This window comes from Amblyraja radiata, chromosome 22, assembly GCF_010909765.2.
Source record: "Amblyraja radiata isolate CabotCenter1 chromosome 22, sAmbRad1.1.pri, whole genome shotgun sequence".
Lineage (NCBI taxonomy): Eukaryota > Metazoa > Chordata > Chondrichthyes > Rajiformes > Rajidae > Amblyraja > Amblyraja radiata.
Window position 1 is genome coordinate 34683620 of NC_045977.1, and position 22421 is coordinate 34706040.

The 22421-nt window shown below is 45.6% G+C and overlaps 1 protein-coding gene across 1 annotated transcript in view; it reads left to right on the forward strand.

Annotated features, from left to right (window-relative positions):
- LOC116985893 overlaps window positions 1-20910 on the forward strand; it is a 235103-nt gene extending 214193 nt beyond the window's left edge. Inside the window, exons 71-77 of the mRNA XM_033041007.1 lie at window positions 3320-3442; window positions 5027-5168; window positions 7783-7959; window positions 10879-11002; window positions 13978-14113; window positions 15641-15838; window positions 18184-20910. Coding sequence (XP_032896898.1) covers window positions 3320-3442; window positions 5027-5168; window positions 7783-7959; window positions 10879-11002; window positions 13978-14113; window positions 15641-15838; window positions 18184-18354 — 1071 coding nt within the window. The 3' untranslated portion in view covers window positions 18355-20910. The remainder of the gene's footprint in view (window positions 1-3319; window positions 3443-5026; window positions 5169-7782; window positions 7960-10878; window positions 11003-13977; window positions 14114-15640; window positions 15839-18183) is intronic.
- The last annotated feature ends 1511 nt before the right edge of the window (window positions 20911-22421 follow it).

The following is a 22421-nucleotide window of genomic DNA, read 5'->3' on the forward strand; positions in this document are numbered from 1 at the left end:
ATAATTATAATTGTTGTAAAGTCAAAATATAAAGAGCATGTTCCAAGATGTGTCAGACTAGATGTATAATGCTGAGAGGAATGTGTATATTCACATTTTACAACTATTAAAACATTTCTAGCCAACATCTATGTGACCCTTACAACTCAGTGCGGGCTATTTAACTCACTGGCACGTTAACCATGGCTCTGGATATTAAACCCACGGGAACCCACTTGCTGAATATTTACAGCAATTCCAGTCATAATTTCAAATTTTCCAACATCTGCAGTTTTATTTTGGTTTCCAGAAGGAAACAGGATTAGATAGGAATGGCTTAATCCTTCGACTGAATGTATCTGGTTTACAGTGCTGGACAAAAGGATTTGAACTTTTACTATTCATATTATAACGTGTGGCCCAATATGTCACAGATGTTATAAAGAAAAGAATGTTATAACATTTAAATTACGCTCCTTTGCTTTCAATGTCAGGGTAAAAAGATATTGGTGGGATCCCAAGAGCAAAATTTGATTAGGGTGTCAGGGGTTATGGGGAGAAGGGAGGAGAATGGGGGGTTTGGAGGGAGAGATAGATCAGCCATGATTGAATGGCAGAGTAGATTTGATGGGCTGAATGGCCTCATTCTGCTTCTATTATGACCTAATAGTTTTCCAGCCCTGTTACTCTCTCTGCAGATGCCATTTTAACTCCCTTTCCCATGCCGACCATACTGTCCTCAACGACCTTCATTGGCTGAGTGAGGCCACACACACTTCGTATTCCACATGGGTAACTTATAACCCAATGGTATTAACATTTGATTTTTCCAATTTTAAGTAACACGTCTTCCCCTTCTCCCTCGCTGTTTCCTGTGCTCCCAGCAATTTCTCCCACTATCCCGCCCCTCTCTTGAACTTCTCCCTGTAAAAATCAGATGTCTAAAAAGTCATCAACCGATTTTTAAAATGCTTTGGCGAGATGGGTTATGGTAACCCAGTGAGTCAATGCTTTACACGAGGCCTCCCATTTCAGGCCTGCAGAAAGCCCTTGCATATGCCTTCCCCATGCAAAACTGTTCCTGCTTGTGCGATATCTTTGAAGAACATGTGAAGGGCGTCGTGAGGTTTAAATGTAGTGTGAGTTTGGAATTTAAAATGGAAAGAGACTTGGAGCTAGTTGGTGGGATAGGAAATTGGAAAGAGGAAGTTGGGCCCAATGGGCAAGAAGGTTTTGGGTGAGGATGGGTTACTGGGGATCAGTGAGCATAGACTTGGGAAGACGTCAGGAAGATAGACCTCTGTGAGTGGCACGGTGGCGCAGCGGTAGAGTTGCTGCCTCACAGCACCAGAGACCCGGGCTCGTTCCTGACTACAGGTGCTGTCTGTATGGAATTTGTACATTCTCCCCGTGACCTGCGTGGGTTTTCTCCAGTATCTCCGGTTTCCTCCAACACTCCAACGATGTACAAGTTTGTAGGTTAATTGGCTTGGTATAAATGTTAATTGTCACTAGTGTGTCGGTTAGTGTGCGGGGATTGCTGGTCGGCGTGCACTCGGTAGGCCTGTTTCCGTGCTGTATCTCTAAACTTATACGCTTTAGTCAGCATCTCTGAATTTGTTAATTTACTAGGTGTGACAACAATATAACTGTAAAAAAAAAAGTAACACAAATGAAAAAAATATTCTGCTCTGAAATATAACTATTATGTTTTATGTACGTTTTATCAGTTTATATTACAGTCCTTTAGTTTGTGAAGAAAACTAAACCTACTGAATAAAACTGTAAAATGACCGCATGGAATTGCGTCAGTCACAGGCAAATAATAATTCAGGAAAGATGGAAGATAGTTTAATTGCCTGCCACAATTCTCTGGGAGTTTTTTTGTTCTGGTTGCTTGTGAAACATTGATTCACTGCATTAACAAGAGAGAAGCTATTGATCGGACAGTGAATGAAAGTCCCATGAAAATCACGGCAATATGCTTCTTTAGTTAAGTTTAGTTTAGTTTAGTTTCGTTCGGAGATACAGCGCGGAAACAACCCCATTCGGCCCACCAAGTCCACACCGATCAGTGATCTCCGCACATTATCATGAGCCTGCACACACTAGGGACAATTTACACTTACATCAAGTGTACAAATCCAAGCCAATTAACCTGGACGTATTTGGAGTGTGGGGGGAAACTGAAATTCTCTGAGAAATCCCACGCAGGTCACAGGAAGAACGTACAAACTCGGTACAGACAGCACCCGTAGTCGGGATCGAACCCGGGTCTCCGGCGCTGCAAGCTCTGTAAGGCAGCAACTCTACCGCTCTTTAGTTTAGAGATACTGGGTAGGAACAGGCCCTTTGGCCCACCTAGTCCGCGCCGACCAGCGATCCCGGCACACTAGCACTAATCCAACACACAAGGGACAATTTACAATCTTTACCGAAGCCAAATAACCTACAAACCTGTACGTCTTTGGAGTGCGGGAAGAAACCAGAACACCTGGGGAAAACCCATGAGGTCGCGGGGAGAACGTACAAACTCCGTACAGCCAGCACCCGTGGTCAGGGTCAAATCTGGGCCTCTGGCGTTGTAAGGCAGCATCTCTACCACTGCACCACTGTGCCGCCTCTTGTATCTACTGAAGTTAACACATTACCTTTGAGAAGTGCCAGTAAATGTCATCTGAGGATTGAAACCTTCACAAAGGAGAACTGAGTGGAGATAAACCTTCGACCATGTGCCGTTTGTTTCACGGGATCTGTCACTGAACACCATGCAGCTAATGTGTTTATATAAAGACTCCCGTGTAAATAAACACATTTATATAAAAGATGCTGCAGTCACCGCATCACATTTAGCCCAACAAACCTACTGAGTCTTCTATGTTTATAATCCATCTCCCTTGTTCAGCATGACCATACACAGGGGCAGCACTGTGGTGCAGCGGTAGAGATGCTGCCTTAAAGCACCAGAGACCCGGGTTCGATCCTGACTACGGGTGTTGTCTGCACAGAGTTTGTACGTTCTCCCAGTGACCGCATGGGTCTTCTCCAGGTTCTCCGGTTTCCTCCCACACTCCAAAGACATACAGGTTTATCGGTTCATCGGCTTCGATAAAATCATAAATTGGCCCTAGTGCGTAGGATAGTGGTGATCGCTGGTCGGCGCGGACTCGGTGGGCTGAAGGGCCTGCTTCCACGCTGTCTAAAGGCTAGACTGACAAGCAAGGCATGGCTATTGTACTATTGATTGTTGAGCATAAAATGCAGGATATTCTCTTAAACTCTGCAAGACATCTCTCACTTCACTCACGCTAACAACAGTCTTTTTCTCCGTCTGCAATAGATTGATGCTGGCTGTCACTCGACAGACAAGAAGATTAAGCAGTGCTTTGGCAGTGCCTTTCAATACTTCTGCAAGACGTTATTCAGGAGCACCTATTCACCGCTCAGAAACTGTTTCAAAGTGGTATGTCACTGCACACTGATGACATCGTGAATGGCCAGTTTCATGTACCTTGTGGCTTGTCCCTCATTAATTAACTTTTCCTCTCAGTTCATCACCTGAATTTGAGACGAGAGACAGAAGTCTTACATTTGCGGAGGCATCAATTCCATTCCACCTAGGGTGTATGTTGAGTGGGCAGGCATCTTGTCTGCATCAACCTAGCAGGGTCTTGTATTGTTAAGGAGGTATCTTGGGGCTATATGACCCATTGCCACAGAAGGCCGTCAATGGATATTTTAAGATGGAAATTGATAGATTCTTGATTGGCACAGGTTTCAAGGGTTATGGGGAGAAGGCAGGAGAATGGGGTTTAGAGGGAAAAGATAGATCAACCAAGATTGAATTGCGGAGTAGATTTGATGGGCCGAATGGCCTAAATCTGCTCCTATCACTTTTGAACACAAGGCAGCAACTTTGCCACTGAGCCACGCAAATATTAAATACTTCTTGTTTTATATTATCTACATATTGTGTTTAAAGGCTTCCAGTAATGGGAGAGTCTAGAACCAAATGTCAGAATAAAAAGACATACCATTAGCATGGAGATGAGGAGGAATTCCTGTAGTCAGAGGGTGGTGAACCTGTGGAATTCATTGCCACAGAAGGCTATGATGGCCAAGTTAAGGCGGAGATTGACAGATTCTTGATTAATGCAGGTGTCAGGGGTTTATGGGGAGAAGGCAGGAGATTGGAGTTGAGAGGGAAAGATAGATCAGCCATGTTGCATGGTGGAGTAGACTTGATGGGTCGAATGGCCTAATTCTGCTCCTAGATCTTATGAACTTATTAGACGGTGCAATTCGGTGGGGCAAGAAGGAGGTTGCTCAGTTCCTCCAAACCCTTTATTTGCAGAAGATTCATTGTGGTGTCCACATGTGGAAGGATGCGGGCAGCAAAACTCCAGGATCCCGGGTGCATCTGTGGCTTAGTCCCTATGATGGGACGCACTAGCTCACTGCGAGAATATCAACCAAAACATTGGTAAAGTTCACACGAGGTCTGTGAGCTCGCACAAGAATGGTGGAAGGATGCATAAGCTCATAAGTCATAGGAGCAAAATTAGGCCATTTGGCCCATCAAGTCTACTCCGCATTTAATCATAGCTGATCTATCTCTCCCTCTCAACCCCATTCTCCTGCCTTCTCCCCATAAACCACAACAATCGGCTTAAAATTTAAAGTATGTTGATGTGAATGAGTAATATTAAGGGGCTGTCCCACTTGGGCGACCTAATTGGCGAGTTTAGAAGAGTTTCGACTGTTGAAGACTAGCTTCGACTAGCTACGACTAACTTCGGTAAAATTGAACACCGAATAGTGGAGAGTGAGGACGATCTCCTTCGACTATGTTGAAGACTATCTACGACTGAGATGAGATGGAGGGTTATGGTTTGAGTGCAGGTAGATGGGACTAGGGGAGAATATGTGTTCGGCACGGACTAGAAGGGCCGAGATGGCCTGTTTCTGTGCTGTAATTGTTATATGGTTATTTTGGTGATTGATCTAAGCTTAGTCACAGGTGTGTGCGTTTGTGTCACATTTCCAGGTGGATCCAGCTCCGTTCTACGACATGTGCCTGAACGACGTGTGTGAATCGTCCGACCTTCAGCCGGCCTGCAGCCTGGCCGCTGCCTTTGTCCACCTGTGCCACAGGAACTTTGTTCCCCTGCAAATTCCCTCACAGTGCGGTAAACCTGGCTAAGTCTCCATCTGACAGAACCACAATTTTAACTCTCCCTGCCATTCCCACGCTGACCTTTTCTGTCCCGGGCCTCCTCCACTGTCAGGGTGAGGCCACAGGCAAATTACAGGGAACAGCACCAATGGTTGGTGCAGCAGTAGGAGTTGCTGCTTTACAGCGCCAGAGACCCGGGTCCGATCCTCACCCACGGAGTTTGTACTCCTTCGGCCCAACAAGTCCGCGCCGAACAGTGATCCCTGCACGCTTGCACTATCCTACACACACTAGGGACAATTTACAATGATACCAAGCCAATTAACCTACAAACCTGTACGTTTTCGGAGTGTGGGAGGAAACCGGAGCGCCCGGACAAAACCCACGCGGTCACAGGGAGAATATACAACGTCCGTCCAGACAAGCAGCCGTAGTCAGGATCGAACCTGATCGAACCTTGGGTGGCCACGGCGGCGCAGAGGTAGAGTTGCTTCATTACAGCGCTTGCAGTGCCAGAGACCCGACTATAGGTGCTGTCTGTGTGGAGTTTATTTGCTCCCCACATGGGTCTTCTCCGAGATCTTCGGTTTCCTCCCATTCTCCAAAGACGTTCAGGTTTGTAGGTTAATTGACTTGGTATAAGTGCAAATTGTCCCTAGTGTGTGTAGGATAGTGTTAATGTGCGGGGATCACTGGTCGGTGCGGACTCGGTGGGCCGATAGGCCTGCATAAACTAAAAGAAAATCTGGTTCTCTGGCTGTGTAAGACAGTAATTCCACTGCTGCCTCACCGTGCCGTCCTGCTATCTAGTCTGTAGCCTGGAGATGCTACATCAAAGCCTTTCCAGAAGGGAGACAAAACATTAAGAGGCAGCATTGTTTGATTCAAGCAGGCTGGTGGCTGAGGGAAGAAGTAATTGTCTTTGGTCAAATAATGGTCAATACTTGTTAATACCCATTGTGACCACTGGATGGCAGGTCATTCGCCATTTGAACCCCATGCTGAGTCAAACAGAAAGTGCTGGAGTCTCTCAGCGGGTCGGGCAGCATCTGTGGAAGGGATGGTTAGGCGACATTTCGGGTCGGAACCCTTTTTCAGACTTGGGGGGGATGGAAAGGGGCGTGGGGATGAGGCAGGAGAAAGACTAGCAGTTAATAGGTGGCTACAGGGGAGAGGAAGTTAATTGGCTGATGGGTGAACAGTGGCTAGAGATGAAAATAAGTCAAACGGATGTCAGATATGGAAGGAAGTGATGTGTAAAGTAAATCAGGAAGGGGAACACATGCTCGCACACGAGACCCAAGAAGAAGGGTCTGAAGAAGGGTCTCAACTCGAAACATCGCCTATTCCTTCTCTCCATAGATGCTGCCTCACCTGCTGAGTTTCTCCAACATTATTGTCTACCTAAGACTATGGCCATCGCTCACTAAACCTGGGGCAAGGTGTATTCTAACAGTGCAGTTGACAAAAGGAACAGGCTAAGTCGAAGCTAGGTCTGGGAGCTCCCATGAGAGAGGTAGAAGAGTCATAGCGTGGAAACAGGGCCTTCACAGCAGGGTCTGTTTCCGTGCTGTATGGCTCCATGACACGTCATTGTTGTTGACCCAGCTTCATCGGCAAACCTGAAGATGGAGTTGCCGCTGTACTTGACCAGGGACTGGAGCAGGGAGCTGAGCACAAAGCCCTGAGGAGCGCCAGTGTCTAGGTTCAGGTCTGAGGAGACGTTCTGAACAATTCTAACCGACTGAGGTCTGACGGGCCAGGAGGTCCACGAGCCAGTGGAAGATGGAGGCCCCAGGACCAACGTGTGGGAGTCTAGGGATGAGTTTACTCTGTACTACAGTGGTGAAGGCTATTTGTCACTCAGGATGCACAGAAAACAGAGATGAATCTGTGGAATTCATTGCCACAGATGGCTGTGGAGGGCATCAATGGATATTTTTAAAGCGGACATTAACAGATTCTTGATTAGTACGGGTGTCAGGGGTAATGGGGAGATGGCAGGTGATTGAGGTTGAGAGGGAAAGATAGATCAGCCATGATTGAATGGCAGAGTAAATTCAATGGGCCGAATGGCCTAATTCTGCTTCTATAACTTATTAAGTTATGAAAAGTAATTGACTCCCTAGTTCCACTTAAAGTGGATAGCGAGCCATCCACTTCAAGCATCATTGTCCATGTGTTGTTCTTGATAATGACTGACCCTCAAATGACCAGTGCTGCTTCAACCCCATATCCACAGTACCTTATAAAATAGGACATGTTTCCTCGTCTCCGTTCTAAATGGCTTCTTAATCAAAGGTGGACACAAAATGGCTTCTTAATCAAAGGTGGACACAAAATGCTGGAGTATCTCAGCGGGTGAGGCAGCATCTCTGGAGAGAAGAAATGGGCGACGTTTCGGGTCGAGACCCAAGGGTCTCGACCCGAAACGTCGCCCATTTCTTCTCTCCAGAGATGCTGCCTCACCCGCTGAGATACTCCAGCATTTTGTGTCCACCTTTGATTTAAACCAGCATCTGCAGTTCTTTCTTACACAACTATATATATGTGTAGCAGGGAGATTCTACTCAATGTTGGAGATTCTGCTGGCGTTCAGCCTTCTAACGTTCTCTTCCCCGTTGCAGCGAGTGGCAAAGGTGGCGACAGCGTGCTGAACGACGATGTGGTCGACAGTGGACGATGGCTAGCGAGGAAGCTGGCTGATGTACTCTTCATCATTGAAGAACGCGATTGCAATAAGCCCATCATTGCAAAACTTCCTTCACTCATTAATTCGCTGGTTGAAACCTTCAGGAAACAAGGTGGGTATTCCCCCCCCCCCCCCCCCCCCCCCTTTCGTTGTGGGTTGAGAGAACAGTGGGCGGGCACGGGTGGCGCAGCTGGCGGAGTTGCTGCTTCATGGCGCCAGAGGCCCGGGTTCGATCCTGATCCACGGCTGCTGTCTGTGTAGAGTTTGGTAAGATTGTTAAGGGCTTGGACACGCTAGAGGCAGGAAACATGTTCCCGATGTTGGGGGAGTCCAGAACCAGGGGCCACAGTTTAAGAAGCCATTTAGAACGGAGACGAGGAAACACTTTTTCTCACAGAGAGTTTGTGAGTCTGTGGAATTCTCTGCCTCAGAGGGCGGTGGAGGCCGGTTCTCTAGATGATTTCAAGAGAGAGCTAGATAGGGCTCTTAAAAATAGCGGAGTCAGGGGATATGGGGAGAAGGCAGGAATGGGGTACTGATTGGGGATGATCAGCCATGATCACATTGAATGGCGGTGCTGGCTCGAAGGGCCAAATGGCCTACTCCTGCACCTATTGTCTATTGTCTATTGGTCATCCCCCCACCCCTCCCCCCGTGACCGCGTGGGATTCCTCCGGGTGCTCCGGTTTCCTCCCACATCCCAAAGACGTGTGGGTTAGTAGGTTAATGGGCGCTCGGTAAATTGTCCCCATGGCGTAGAGAGCGGATGTGAAAGTGGGATTACATAGAACTAGTGTGAACGGTCAACGTGGACTCGACGGGCCAAAGGGCCTGTTTCTATGGTGAATCTCAAAACTAAACTAAAGCAGGAACCAGTCAGGGAGATAGGCAGAGAATGTCAAATGGCCTGGAAGAGTGAATGGGAGGAGGGTTCCCAATGGCAATTGGTTGAGCAGATATGTGTCCTTTGGAATCACTTCATAACCTTGTCTTAATGTACAGAGTAATGCCCCTGTCCCACTTAGCAAACCTGAACAGAAACCTCTGGAGACCTTGCGCCCCACGCAAGGTTTCCGTGCGGTTTCCAGAGGTTGCAGGTGGTTGCTGGAGGTTGCAGGTAGTGGAAGCAGGTAGGGAGATTGACAAAAACCTCCGGGAACCTCACGGAAACCTTGGGTGGGGCGCAATGTCTCCAGAGGTTTCCGTTCAGGTTTCCTAAGTGGGACAGGGGCATTAGGCCTATGGAATATAGAAGGGCCTAAAGAAGGGCCTAAACCCAAAACGTCACCTATTCCTTTTCTCCAGGAGACCCATTGAGTTACTCCTGCATTTTGTGTCTATCTGAGCCTTCAGATATATATTGGTCCTCCAACATATGTAACATCATCCAACATCTGTAGTATTGTAGGATTGTTCCATACCTTACTTTCATTTCAAATTAGACCACATTTAGAGTATTGTGCTCCGTTCTGGGCACCATGTTATGGGAAAGATATTGTCAAGCTTGAAAGGGTTCAGAGAAGATTCATGAGGATGTTGCCAGGACTCGAGGGTCTGAGCTATAGGGAGAGGTTGAGTAGGCTGGTTCTCTATTCCTTGGAGCGCAGGAGGATGAGGGGTGATCTTATTGAGGTGTATAAAATCATGAGAGGAATAAATCGGGGAGATGCACAGAGTCTCTTGCCCAGAGTAGGGGAATCGGGGAGCAGAGAACAGAGATTCAAGGTGAAGGGGAAAAGATTTAATAGGAATCTGAGGGGTAACTTTTTCACACAAAGGGTGGTGGGTGTATGGAACGAGCTGCCAGGGAAGGTAGTTGAGGCTGGGACTATCCCAGCATTTAAGAAACAGTTAGACAGGTACACAGATAGGACAAGTTTGGAGGGATATGGACCAAACGCAGGCAGGTGGGACTAGTGTATCTGGGATATGTTGGCCGGTATGGGCAAGCTGGGCCAAAGGGCCTGTTTCCATTCTATATGGATATATTTCCATCTACTCTGTCTACAGTACAGTAAATTACAAATAAAACACACTCAAGACACTCAGCCGTTCCGACAGCATCTGTGGAAAGAAATAGTGAGCGTCCCTTTGACAGACATGCTGAATGTCTCAAGGATTCTTTTATTTCAGATTTCTAGCATCTGCAGCTTACTTGATTTTCATTTACCCACATTGAGTTAATAATAAAAGGCAACAGGATGGGAAGACAATCATTTTCCTGTCCATCACTCTTGAAAGGCAGTTTGCAGCATTTTTTTTTCTGATTTGCATCTGAGAAAATATTTTTAAGCTCCCTAGTCATGATGGATGTTCCAGACAGAAACAGTAGGTGTCTGTAAGTTAAGCCCCAGAGTCATGCATGTAGCCATTAGGTTTAAGCCAAAAGCAATTCTGCTGTGGATGATATAATTTCAGAGTCAGCAGTTTTGGCTCTTGTTATCCTAAACCTACATACATGCATTACTTTGAAGTGAGAGATTAGAAGGACCAGGGACATTGAGTGGTTGAAAGAACTGCAGATGCTGGTTTAAACCAAAGATAGACACAAAATGCTGGAGTAACTCAGCGGGACAGGCAGCATCTCGAAACGTCACCCAGAGACATTATTACAGCTTGAAAGCAATGAGAGTTCCAGTTTGTTCTGATGTCGGAAGGCATATCATTGTTTAATTATGTTTGTCAACCTAGAGAAAATATTTCCCTTCTGACCGTGGGGCAGCACAGCGGTAGAGTTGCTGCCTTACAGCGCCAGAGACCCGGGCTCAATCCTGACCACGGGTGCTGTCTGTACGGAGTTTGCACGTTTTCCCTGTAACTGCGGGGGTTTTCACTGATTCGCTGATCCGGTTTCCCCTCAAGTTCCAGGTTTGTAGGTTAATTGGGTTTGGTAAAATTGTCCCTTGTGTGTAGGATAGAACTAGTGATTGGGCATTGCTAGTCTGTGCGGATTCAGTGGGTCAAGAGGCTTGTTTACACGCTGTATCTCTAAACTAATCTGAACTACATGTGATTTTTCTTTCTTTCTCAGGTGTATTAGATGTCAAAATTGGTTTCATTGGCTTTGGTGATGATGGAATCCATGAGCAGCACATCCTAACTGTGAAGAGTGATAACACAACCTCTCCTCCATGGTACTTGGAGAAGGAGCTGAGGTATGATTGTCAACATAGCCTTACTGATAGGCCTGAAAACCTGTCTGGAGCCTTCTTCCTCTTCATCCCCTTATAAATTAAAATGCAACTCCACCCTTCAAACTAGTGTATAATCTGAGAAAACTTAATCCTTTAGAATGTCCTTGTAACAAGTTGGTAATTGTATAATAATGGTGAATATATTTTAGTTTAGTTTAGAGATACAGTGTGGAAACAGGCCCTTCGGCCTACCAAGTCCGCACCAACCTGCGATCCCCGCACATCCGCACTATCCAACACTCTAGGGACAATTTATAATTTTTAACAAGCCAATTAAACTACAAACCTGTGTGACTTTGGGATGCGGGAGGATACCGGAGCACCTGGAGAAAACCCACGTGGTCATGGGGAGAATGTACAAACTCCGTACAGACAGGACCCATAGTCAGGATCGAACCCGGGTCTCTGGCGCTGTAAGGCAGCAACTCTACCGCTGCGCCACCATGCCACCCTGATATTGATATTGAACATTTGAAGGAATGTAAAAAGCTACACGACAAAACCTTTGAAATTGTTCACCATCAGGAAATAGCAATGATTGAATATGTGCTTAAATAATGGAATAGTAAGATTATAGTTTTGTGCTTTGACATGGAAAATGTATTAACACCCATCATATGTAAGCCATTGAACAATTCCGTTTGCCGGTACTGACAGCTTTTACACAGGGTCAAAATATCAATTAAGGGAAAGGTGACTGTCACTGCACTCAACCAACCAAACTGATGGATGATGACATTATTGATTCTGTATTTAGTAAGAGTAAAATACAGAGCATAATGTCTGTTGGTATCTTCCCTGGAGCTAGGACTGAATATGCAAATTTTCAACTGCAGTGCAGTATTTATTTTTATTTTTTTTGCAGAAGAATTTCAAGGCAGTCATTGGCACAGCATAATATTTGTTTTATAGGGACTCAAGGGGCTTAGATACAGGAAGAGGTTGGGCAGGCCAGGGCTTCATTCATTAGAGTGCAGGGGACTGAGGGGGTGATCTTATAGAGGTGTATAAGATCATGAGGGGAATTGATAGGGTGAATGCACATACTCAGAGTAGGGGAATCAGGAACAAGGGGACATAGGTTTAAGTTAAGTGGAGAAACATTGCATAGGAATCTGACGGGCAACTTTTTCACATAGAGAGTGGTGGGTATATGGAATGAGCTGCCAATGAGGTAGTTGAGGCAGGTACTGTAACAACTTTTAAAAGACATTTGGACAGGTATATGGGTGGGAAGGGTTTGGAGGAATATGGGCCAAATGCAGGGAACGTATCTTGGTCGGCATGAGCAGGTTGGGCCGAAGGGCCTGTTACCGTGCTGTATGACTCTATGACTAACATTGCAGATGGCCTTCCCCTCATAGTTTGCCATTTGTCATAAGGTCAAAAGGAATAGTAGAATTAGGCCATTTGGCCCACCAAGTCTACTCCGCCATTCAATCATGGCTGATCTATCTCTCCCTCCTAACCCCATTCTCCTGCCTTCTCCCCATAACCTCTGACACCCGTACTAATCAAGAATCTATCTATCTCTGCCTTAAAAAATATCCACTGACCTGGCCTCCACAGCCTTCTGTGGTAAAGAACTCCTCAGATTCATCACCATTTGTTCCCTGTGAGGCATAAAACCTGGAGGCTTCCAACCCAAAGATCATCACTTTTGTACCCCTTTGCTGTTGTGATAGATTGCATTAGGCTAATCGATAACAAGAAGAGATTTAGATTGGCACGGTGGCACAGTGGTGGAGTTGCAGCCTTACAGCACCAGAGACCCGGGTTCGATCCTAACTACGGGTGCTGTCTGTACGGAGTTAGTGTGGGTTTTCTCCGGGTCATAGAGTGATACTGTGTGGAAACAGGCCCTTTGGCCCAACTTGCCCACACCGGCCAACATGTCCCAGCTGCACTAATCCTACCTGTCTGCGCTTGGCCCATATCCCTCCAAACCTGTCCTATCCATGTACCTGTCTAACTGGTTATTAAACAATGGGATAGTCCCAGCCTCAACTACCTCCTCTCGCAGCTTGTTCCATGCACCCATCACCCTTTGTGTGAAAAAGTCACCCCTCAGATTCCTATTAAATCTTTTCCCTTAATTTTGAACCTCTGTCCTCTGGTCCTCGATTCCCCTACTCTGGGCAAGAGACTGTGCAAATACCTGATCTATTCCTCTCATGATTTTATACACCTCTATAAGATCACCCCTCATCCTCCTACACTCCAAGGAATAGAGACCCAGCCTATTCAACCACTCCCTATAGCTCGCACCCTCTAGTCCTGGCAACATCCTCGTAAAATTTATTTGAACCTATTCAAGCTTGACAATATCTTTCCTATAACATGGTGCCCAGAACTGAACGCAATATTCTAAATGCGGTCTCACTAACGTTTTATACAACTGCAACATGGCCTCCCAACTTCTATACTCAATACTGATGAAGGCCAATGTGCAGAAAGCCTTTTTGACCACCATATTACACCTATGACTCGACCTTTAAGGAACCAAGCAGCTGCACTCCTAGATCCCTCTGCTCTACAACTCTCCCCAACCATTCACTGTGTAGGTCCGGCCCTTGTTACACGTCTTGAAAATGCAACACCTCACACTTCTCTCCGTTAAATTTCATCAACCATTCCTCAGCTCACCTGGCCAATCGATCCACATCCTGCTGCAATCTTTCACAACCATCTGCCATCAATCACAACCGGGTCTTCGGTTTCCTCCCACACTCCAAAGACGTGCAGGTTTGTAGGTTAATTGGCTGAGTAAAATTGTGAATTGCCCCTAGCGTGTAGGATAGTGTGAGTGGTGGCCCGGACTCGGTGGATCGAAGGGCCTGCTTCTGCGCTGTGTCTCAAATCTAAACTAAAATTTAACATGTGCTTTTGTTTCAATCCTGAATATATGATGCCTGTTCTATCTGTACCCCTCCCAGTAATCTGATGTTCACCCGCAATGTAACCCTCAATGTGCCAGCAGCTGTGAAACTGGTAACTCAGTGGCCTTTTCGCAGTGAAGCAAGCAAGAGCGCCATTCTGCTGACTTGCTCACGATGTCTTCACACCTACAAGGTAACTCCAAACTAATCGCACCATATAGAACAGAACATTACATGTTTACATGGAAACATAGAAACATAGGAAATAGGTGCAGGAGTAGGCCATTTGGCCATTCGGGCCAGCACATCCATTCAATATGATCATGGCTGACGATTCAAAATCTGTACCCCGTTCCTGCTTTTTCCCCATATCCCTTGATTCTGTTAGCCCTGCGAGCTAAATCTAACGTAGACACAAAATGCTGGAGTAACTCAGCGGCGAAGCAGTATCTCTGGAGAAAAGGAATGGGCGACGTTTCGGGTCGAGACCCTTCTTCAGACTGATGTCAGGGGACAGGGTAGGACAAAGGAAGAATGTAGGCGGAGACAGTAAGACTAATGGGAAGGGGAAGGGGAAGGGGATGGAGAGAGAAAGCAAGGGCTATCTGAAGTTAAATCTAACTCTCTCTTGAAAACATCCAGTGAATTGGCCTCCACTGCACTCCACTACATTGGCCTCCACTCCACTTTACAATTTCGTTGTACATGGTTCATGTTACAATGACAATAAAGAAACTATTCTATTCTATTCTATTCTATTCTGTGGCACAGAATTCCACAGGTTCACAACTCTCTGGGTGAAAAAGTTTTTCCTCATCTCAGTCCTAAATGGCCTACCCCAAGATAGACACGAAGTGAGTAAGTAAGTAAGTTTATTGGCCAAATATTCACACACAAGGAATTTGCCATGGTGCTCCACCCACAAGTAACAACATGACATACAGTGACAGTTACAAATGACTCAGAAAACAATAAAGTGCTGGAGTAACTCGGCGGGTCAGACATGACCTCTGGAGAAAAGGAATAGGTGACGCTTTGGGTCGGAACCCTTCTTCCTGCCGAAGATAGACACAAAAAGCTGGAGTAACTCAGTGGGTCAGGCAGCATCTGTGAAGGAAAGGAATAGGTGGCGTTTCGGTTCAGAACCCTTCTTCCCTAGCATCACCAATTCCTTCTCTCCAGAGGTGCTGCCTGACCTGCTGAGTTGTTGTTGTGGTGATCTGCGGTGCGACCCGGCTTGTGGGGGGGGAACAGGATGAAGAAGGGTGAAGAAGGGATGACTACCTTTTGTAACTTTGTCAGTGCCATTGTGGCAATTATGTGGACTTTGTATGCAAAAACAAAGAGTCTCACTGCACCTAGAGTCCAAGTGACAATAATGCATCTTCACCATCAATGTAATGAGGTCAGTGAGTTGCATTGAAAGTTTACCCCCAGTCTTTCCCAAGTGGAATTATTGGATCCAGTGTAAAGGGAGGAGTGTTTTATACTCCAGCATTTCACCGGCCTAAATGTGAAAAATCCTCTCTCCCACTGAGGAAATATCCAGCTTGTTTTTGGCATAACATTGATATAACATCACTCGCTGAGGTCGGGCATGTTTTTAGAGGCAGATCCCTCATGATTTCTCCCCCTCTGATCAGTCCCAGGTGCTGCCTTTTCGAACATGTGCTTCGATCTCTCCCCCGACACCACTAACAATTTCCTTTGAACCCGCTAGGCGTCTGAAGATACTCTGCAGTACCTGCTCGAATCTTCTGGCATTGTGCTGCACGTGCTGAAGGGCATGAGGTTCCAGATGAAGAACGGGGAGAGAGATGCCAGCATTGTAAGCATAGACGCCACCCACCTCTTTCGAGTCGGCAGCGCTGGCCACAGTAAGGAGCGGCCCTCTAAAGCATTACGCCATCACATTGTGGTAGGTTTATGTTATTCCAAAAGGAGAATTCACTTTGATGGAAAACAGTTTCTAATGTTAACCATTCACAGAGTTGATGTACCAGATGGATCTTAGCGCCTGGGTTCATGACTCCCTGTAAGTGGCAACACAAGGGTGGCACGGTGGCGCAGTGGTAGAGTTGGTGCCTTACAATGCCAGAGACCCAGGTTCGATCCTGACTCGGGGTGCTGTCGGTACGGAGTTTGCACGCTCTCCCTGTGACCGCGTGGGTTTTTCTCCGGTTGCTCTGATTTCCTCCCATGCCCCAAAGATGTACATGTTTGTTGGCTAACCAGCTTCAGTAAAACTGTAAATTGTCCCTATTATGTAAGATAGTTATAGTGTGCGGGGTAATTGCTGGTCGGTGTGGGCCAGAGGGCCTACTGTATCTCTAAAATCTAAAGTAAAGTAGAAAGAGTAGTAGATAAGGCATATGGGATGCCTGATTACTTCGGTCAGGTATCGAGTGCAGGCATCCGGAAGCCATGATACAGCCTTATAGCACTTAAGTTAGGCTGCATTTGAAGTGTTGCCTACAATTCTGGTCCCCATGTTAGGGAAAGGATGTGAAGGCTTTGGAAAGGGCGCAAAGGATTACCAGAATTCTGCCTGGATTAAGGGGCATTAGCTACAGGGAGCGGTTGGTTAGGCCCGGTTGTTTCCTCTGGAATGGTGGAGGTTGTGGGGAGCTCTGATATATACTGTGCTGCCAGATTCAGGGACAATAAGATCATAAAATTCGCGGATGACACAAGAGTGGTGGGACTCATCAGCGGAGATGACGAATCAATGTACAGGGAGGAAGTAAAACAACTAGTGGACTGGTGCGGCAAAAATAATCTAGAATTAAATGTCGACAAAACGAAGGAGATGGTTGTCGACTTCAGGAGGGCCCAGCCAAAGCATACACCCCTCAACATCAGTGGCACCACAGTGGAGAGAGTGGAGAGCATAAAGTTCCTCGGTGTGCAAATTACAGACAGCCTCACCTGGTCCAGGAACACCACTGGGACCATCAAACGGGCCCATCAGCGACTGCACTTCCTGAGGAAACTAAAACAGGCCTCACTCCCCACCAACATCCTCAGGACTTTCTACAGGGGTACGGTGGAGTCTGTACTCACGTACTGCATAAATATGTGGTACTCCACCTGCAACTGCTCGGACAGGAAGGCTCTGCAGAAGGTAGTGAGGGGAGCAGAGAGGATCATTGGTGTCTCCCTACCCTCGGTACAAGAACTGTTCCAGAGCCGCTGTCTGAAAAAAGCTCAGAGAATTGCTAAGGACAAACTGCACCCCCTCCACATACACCTGGATCTCCTGCCATCAGGCAAGAGATATCGAAGCATCAAAGCCCGGACTACAAGACTGCTAAACAGCTTCCTACCACAGGCTGTGAGGCTGCTAAACAGTCACTCTGTACTCACAGTCACTTGATTCTGCGGCTGGCACGGACACTTTAATAACTGGCACTGGCCACTCAAATCAGCTGCCCCGGACATTTTATGATTGGTTTATTGTATTTTAACGTTGTGTTTTACCTGCTTTTAACTATTTATACGGTTCCATCAGGGACTGGATTGTTTTTAGTATTATGTGTGAAATGTTTTAAATTTCATGTGCGATGCTCCGCTATTCCCTGGGAAAACGTCTTTTCATTTTGCATTGTACAACTGTTGCTTGCAAGATGACAATAAAGGTTGATTGATTGATTGATTGATAACGTTTTAAGATTATGAGAGGCATAGATAGAATGGATAGATTAACAAAATTTTCCCCAGGATGGAAAAACCAAACATGAGAGAGGGCATAGTTTTAAGGTGGGAGGGGCAACGTTTAAAGGAGATGTGCGGGGCAAGATTTATTACCCAGAGGGTGGATAGTGTCTGCAATGTGTTGCCGGGGGTGGTGGTTGGGGTGGATACAATAGTGGCATTTAAGAGGCTTTTGGATAGGCATATGGATATACAGGGAATGCCTGGATTGTGTGTATTTACAGGCCTTAACTGCTGCAAGAGGGAGTTCCATTGTTCAATTGTCAGTAGACTTTTACTTTTAGACTTCAGAGATACTGCAAGGAAAGAGGCCCTTTGGCTCACCGAGTCCGCGTCAACCAGCAATCACCCCCATACAATAAGCACTATCCTATACATACTAGGGACATAGAAACATAGAAAATAGGTGCAGGAGTAGGCCATTCAGCCCTTCGAGCCTGCACCGCCATTCAATATGATCATGGCTGACCAATCCTGCACAAGCTGGTGCCAAAATGATCCAGTTCGGAAAAGGCTTCTCTTTCTAAACGCTTTGATTTTGTCTTCCAGTTGCCTTCAGACGATGTGTGCCTGACGGCAGCGATGGAATCCGGAGGAGCTATATTCGACTCTTCGCAGTTGCTCAGGCATAGCAAACACTTTCTGCATTTATTTAGCTGCCAGGTCACTAGGATGGATACAGCCGGCATATGCGGGAGCCACCGTTCCATTGCAGATTGAACTGGTTTTGTTTGATGCATGTTAAGGCTGTTCGGGTAATGGAAACTCACCCTTGGAGAATTTCACAAATCACTCCCTGAAAATTTGAGACACAGAATAAGAATCGTTCCTGCTGAATTTATGTGGGAAAAAATAAACACTTTTTTTTCGACACACATTTTTTGATGCATGCACAGGTTAGTGTTCCACAATCGCAGAATTGTGTTACGCTGAAAATCATTATATGGCTGCAGCCCTTCCCAGTAACACAAGGCTCATCTGCATTTAAGTTGATTACTTCATAGCAAAGAGAATCTCAGACAATATATGACAATATCAGACAACTTGTACTAGCAGGAACACAATGTCAAGAAACCTCTCTATGTGACTAGAAGTTCTATTTACAGATTGCAGATCATACTGTGATACCATTATATATGTTGCTTTGAATCACAAATGATTTCCAATTAATCTTCAAACAATAAATAACTCTTTATTTTTTTTACCCTGTTGTTTCACTTGTACAGTCACTCCAGGATTAGGTTTATGTTGTCAATGTCTTAAGGGACAGAATAATCTCAAAGCTCCCTAATCGTTGTTTTTCTCTTCTCAAATGTGTTCTTTAATTATTTTTTTTTGCCGTGAAGAATTACTGCTGATGACGAGAGGGAGTTAGACGTAGCAGCTGAAATAAACTGCAAACGCCCAGTCCTTCAAGCTGTTTCCGTGACATTTCGCTTGCAATAAAACTGAAAGGTGACTCATACCAGTAATCACCCACAGTTTTGCCTTGTGGGGGGTTATAAAACAACAGCCTGCTCTTCAATCCACTTTATATGCTGTGCGGAAAACAGTCTGGATATTTGATACCAGTGCAGTTTAATTTAGGGGAAAAGTAAATTGTTTCATTTGGTCATTTTCAAAGGGAAACCAATACGATCATTCTTACCGCATCGCACTCGTGCAAATGCAAGAGCTTATTTTGCATTGTAGTCTACTAAATAAAACATAGAACAATGCTTCTGAAGAAGGGTCTCGACCCGAAACATCACCCATTCTTTCCCTCCACTGATGCTGCCTGTCCCGCTGAGTTACTCCAGCATTTTGTGTCTACCTTCGATTTAAACCAGTATCTGCAGTTTTTTCCTACCCATAGAACAATGCTTGTTCTGTAATGGGTCACAAGGCGCATTTGATGAGTGCAAACCATGCAGTAAATGAGACGCAGCTCACTTGGCAGCGTTGTACAAATTCTGAGATGTTGCGGGGTGAGATTTTCCCGAACATGCCTGCAATGTTGCAGGAAGCAACCCAAGTGTTGCTATTGACCCTCTCCAGAGGTCACAGTGGTGTGATAGTTAGTCGGCGCAGTATAGTTTGATATTACTCCCAGTGCAAGTCAGAAGATAGTTAGGTTACTTGACAAGCTGAGGATGTTGTATAACAATTATCATCTGGCACATCTCGAGGCATGGGGAAAATGTGGGGCAAGAGTCCAGAGTGATTTATTGTCATGTGTCCCAGGTAGAACAATGAAATTCTTACTTGCAGCAGCACGACAGAATATGTAAACATAGTACACTGTAAACAATATAATAAGCGAGAGGAAAAAAAAGTTCAATGTGTGTGTGTGTGTGTGTATACACACACACACTCACAAATACTCACACACATGTACATATACACACACGTACACACACAAAACAAACAAACAATAAATGGTTATAACGGTGATGGGAAAAGAAGCCACAACTTTTCCTATCCAAAGCAAATACGTGTTAGCAAAACTAAATGGAATCGACATTCCTGGCAAGAGATGAAACAATTATCGAATATGAGAGTAATGAGCAGGACAGTAAAAATGCATCTGGTTATAGAGTTGCAGTAATAATTTAGAGAATTGTAAATATCTTAATATTGGACATATTTCTGTCTCTTCATTTTGTGTGTTAAAAAAATGTACTGAATACTGTTTCTCTCAAATCATTTTCTTGCTAATAAAAAGAAATGTCATCTCTTTATTTATGTGAGCTGAACTATTTCTTTTAGCTGCTTGGTTCAAAAGCTCAATCAATTTGCTTGAGCGCAGTATAAATAATATTATCTGCAGGCTTCCTGAACCGGATTTCAATTGAAATGCACATATTTAGAGTCCAGTGAATGCAAGATTTCCTTCTGTGCTTTTGAGGCCCAGTTTCTCAGTGTCTCTGTGTTGTTTCTCGCTATCAATGTACATGTTGTTAAATACTTGGTAGTGGGTTACAGTCATTATAAATCTGTGATTGAAGGGAACTGAGTCTTGCAAGTATCTTCAGTGCCCTAGTCGTCCTTTACCTCATTAATGCAATGCACTTTTATATTTGGTTGTGTTTATCAATTGATTTTTGACCGGTCAGAAATGCCTGTGTGCGTCGAGTCTTAATTTGATTTGTCGTTGATGCCAGAACTGTAAGCCAATTACATGAACGTGATGTGTAAATTTTCAGGCTCAATTGAGTTTGTGTAACTGATACCATCAGTGTTTTTTTGATATGTTTAACTTTGTGTTGACAAATAAACTAAAAAATAAATTAAAAATTGTGTGGCATGTCTCTTTAACTGCTGGCCGCCCACTGCCACAAGTTAGAAATTGGCCTTTCAAAATCTTTTTGTGCTTTGTCAAAATGTTGCAGCATTTTAACTTGTTGCTTGAGTTTAGATTGATACAATTTAAAGGATCAATTGTCGTATGCACCAGGACCTAAACCGGGTGGCACGGTGGCGCAGCAGTAGAGTTGCTGCCTGACCGTCCGTGCCAGAGAGCTGGGTTCGATCCTGACTACGGGTGCCTGTCTGTATGGAATTTGTACATTTTGCCTGTGACCATCGTGGGTTTTCTCCGAGGTCATTGATTTCCTCCCACACTCCAAAGATGTACAGGTTTGTAGATTAATTGGCTTGATATAATTGTAAATTGTCGGAAAGTGTTAGTGTGCGGGGATCGCTGGTCGGCCTGGACTCGGTGGGCCGAAGGGCCTGTTTCCACACTATATCTTTAAACTAAACTAAACTAAAGGTGCAGGTGAACCTCTGCCTCACCTGGAAGGGATGTTTAGGTCCTTGACTGGTGGTGAGGGGAAAGGTAATGGGACAGGTTTTGCAATTGTTGGGGAAAGCGCCATGGTTTACAGGGTCGGTCGTGCCAGAGAGCGGGTGCGATGCTTAATACACTTCCAGCATGAATCATCAGAAATGGCAATATGAGCAAGATGGAGACATTGGACATGAGGAGCGAGGGCCGGATGATTCATGGAAGGTGAACCGAGCTAAAGCCTCCAGCAACTTCAAGATCGGCGGCAGGAGGCGGCCCCCGGGACACAAAGATGGCCGGGTGAGGAGAGGTGAGGAACGTTGGTTCGCGGGGACTGCTCCAGAACTCTTAGTGTGCAGGCCGACTGGAGTTTTGGTCTTTTTTCGTTGGTAATGGCGCCAAAACATGGCGGCACCTGCAGGCGTAATATATGCAAGATATTGTCAAGCTTGAAAGGCTTCAGTGAAGATTTACGAGGATGTTGCCAGGACTAGTGGGTGTGAGCTATTGGGAGAGGTTGAGTAGGCTGGGTCTCTATTCCTTGGAGCGGAGAAGGATGAAGGATGAGGTATAAATTCATGAAAGGAATAGATCGGGTAGATGAACAAAGTCTCTTGCCCAGAGTAGGGGAATCGAGGACCAGAGAACATAGGTTCAAGGTGAAGGATTTAATAGGAATCCGAGGGATAATTTTTTCACACAAAGGGTGGTGGGTGTATGGAACCAGGTGCCCGTGGAGGTAGTTGAGGCAGGGACTATCCCAACGTTTAAGAAACAGTTAGACAAGTACATGGATAGGAGAGGTCTGGAGGGATATGGACCAAGCGCAGGTAGTGTAGTTGTGACATGTTGACCAGTGTGGGCAAGTTGGGCCGAAGGGCCTGTTTCCACAGTGTATCACTCTATGACTCTAATAGGTCAATTACGATGAAAGTTTTGCTCGTGCGCGTGCAATCCCAGATTGGAGCTAAGATCAGTCATAGCTTTCGTGAATTGATCAGGCAATCAATGTGATGCG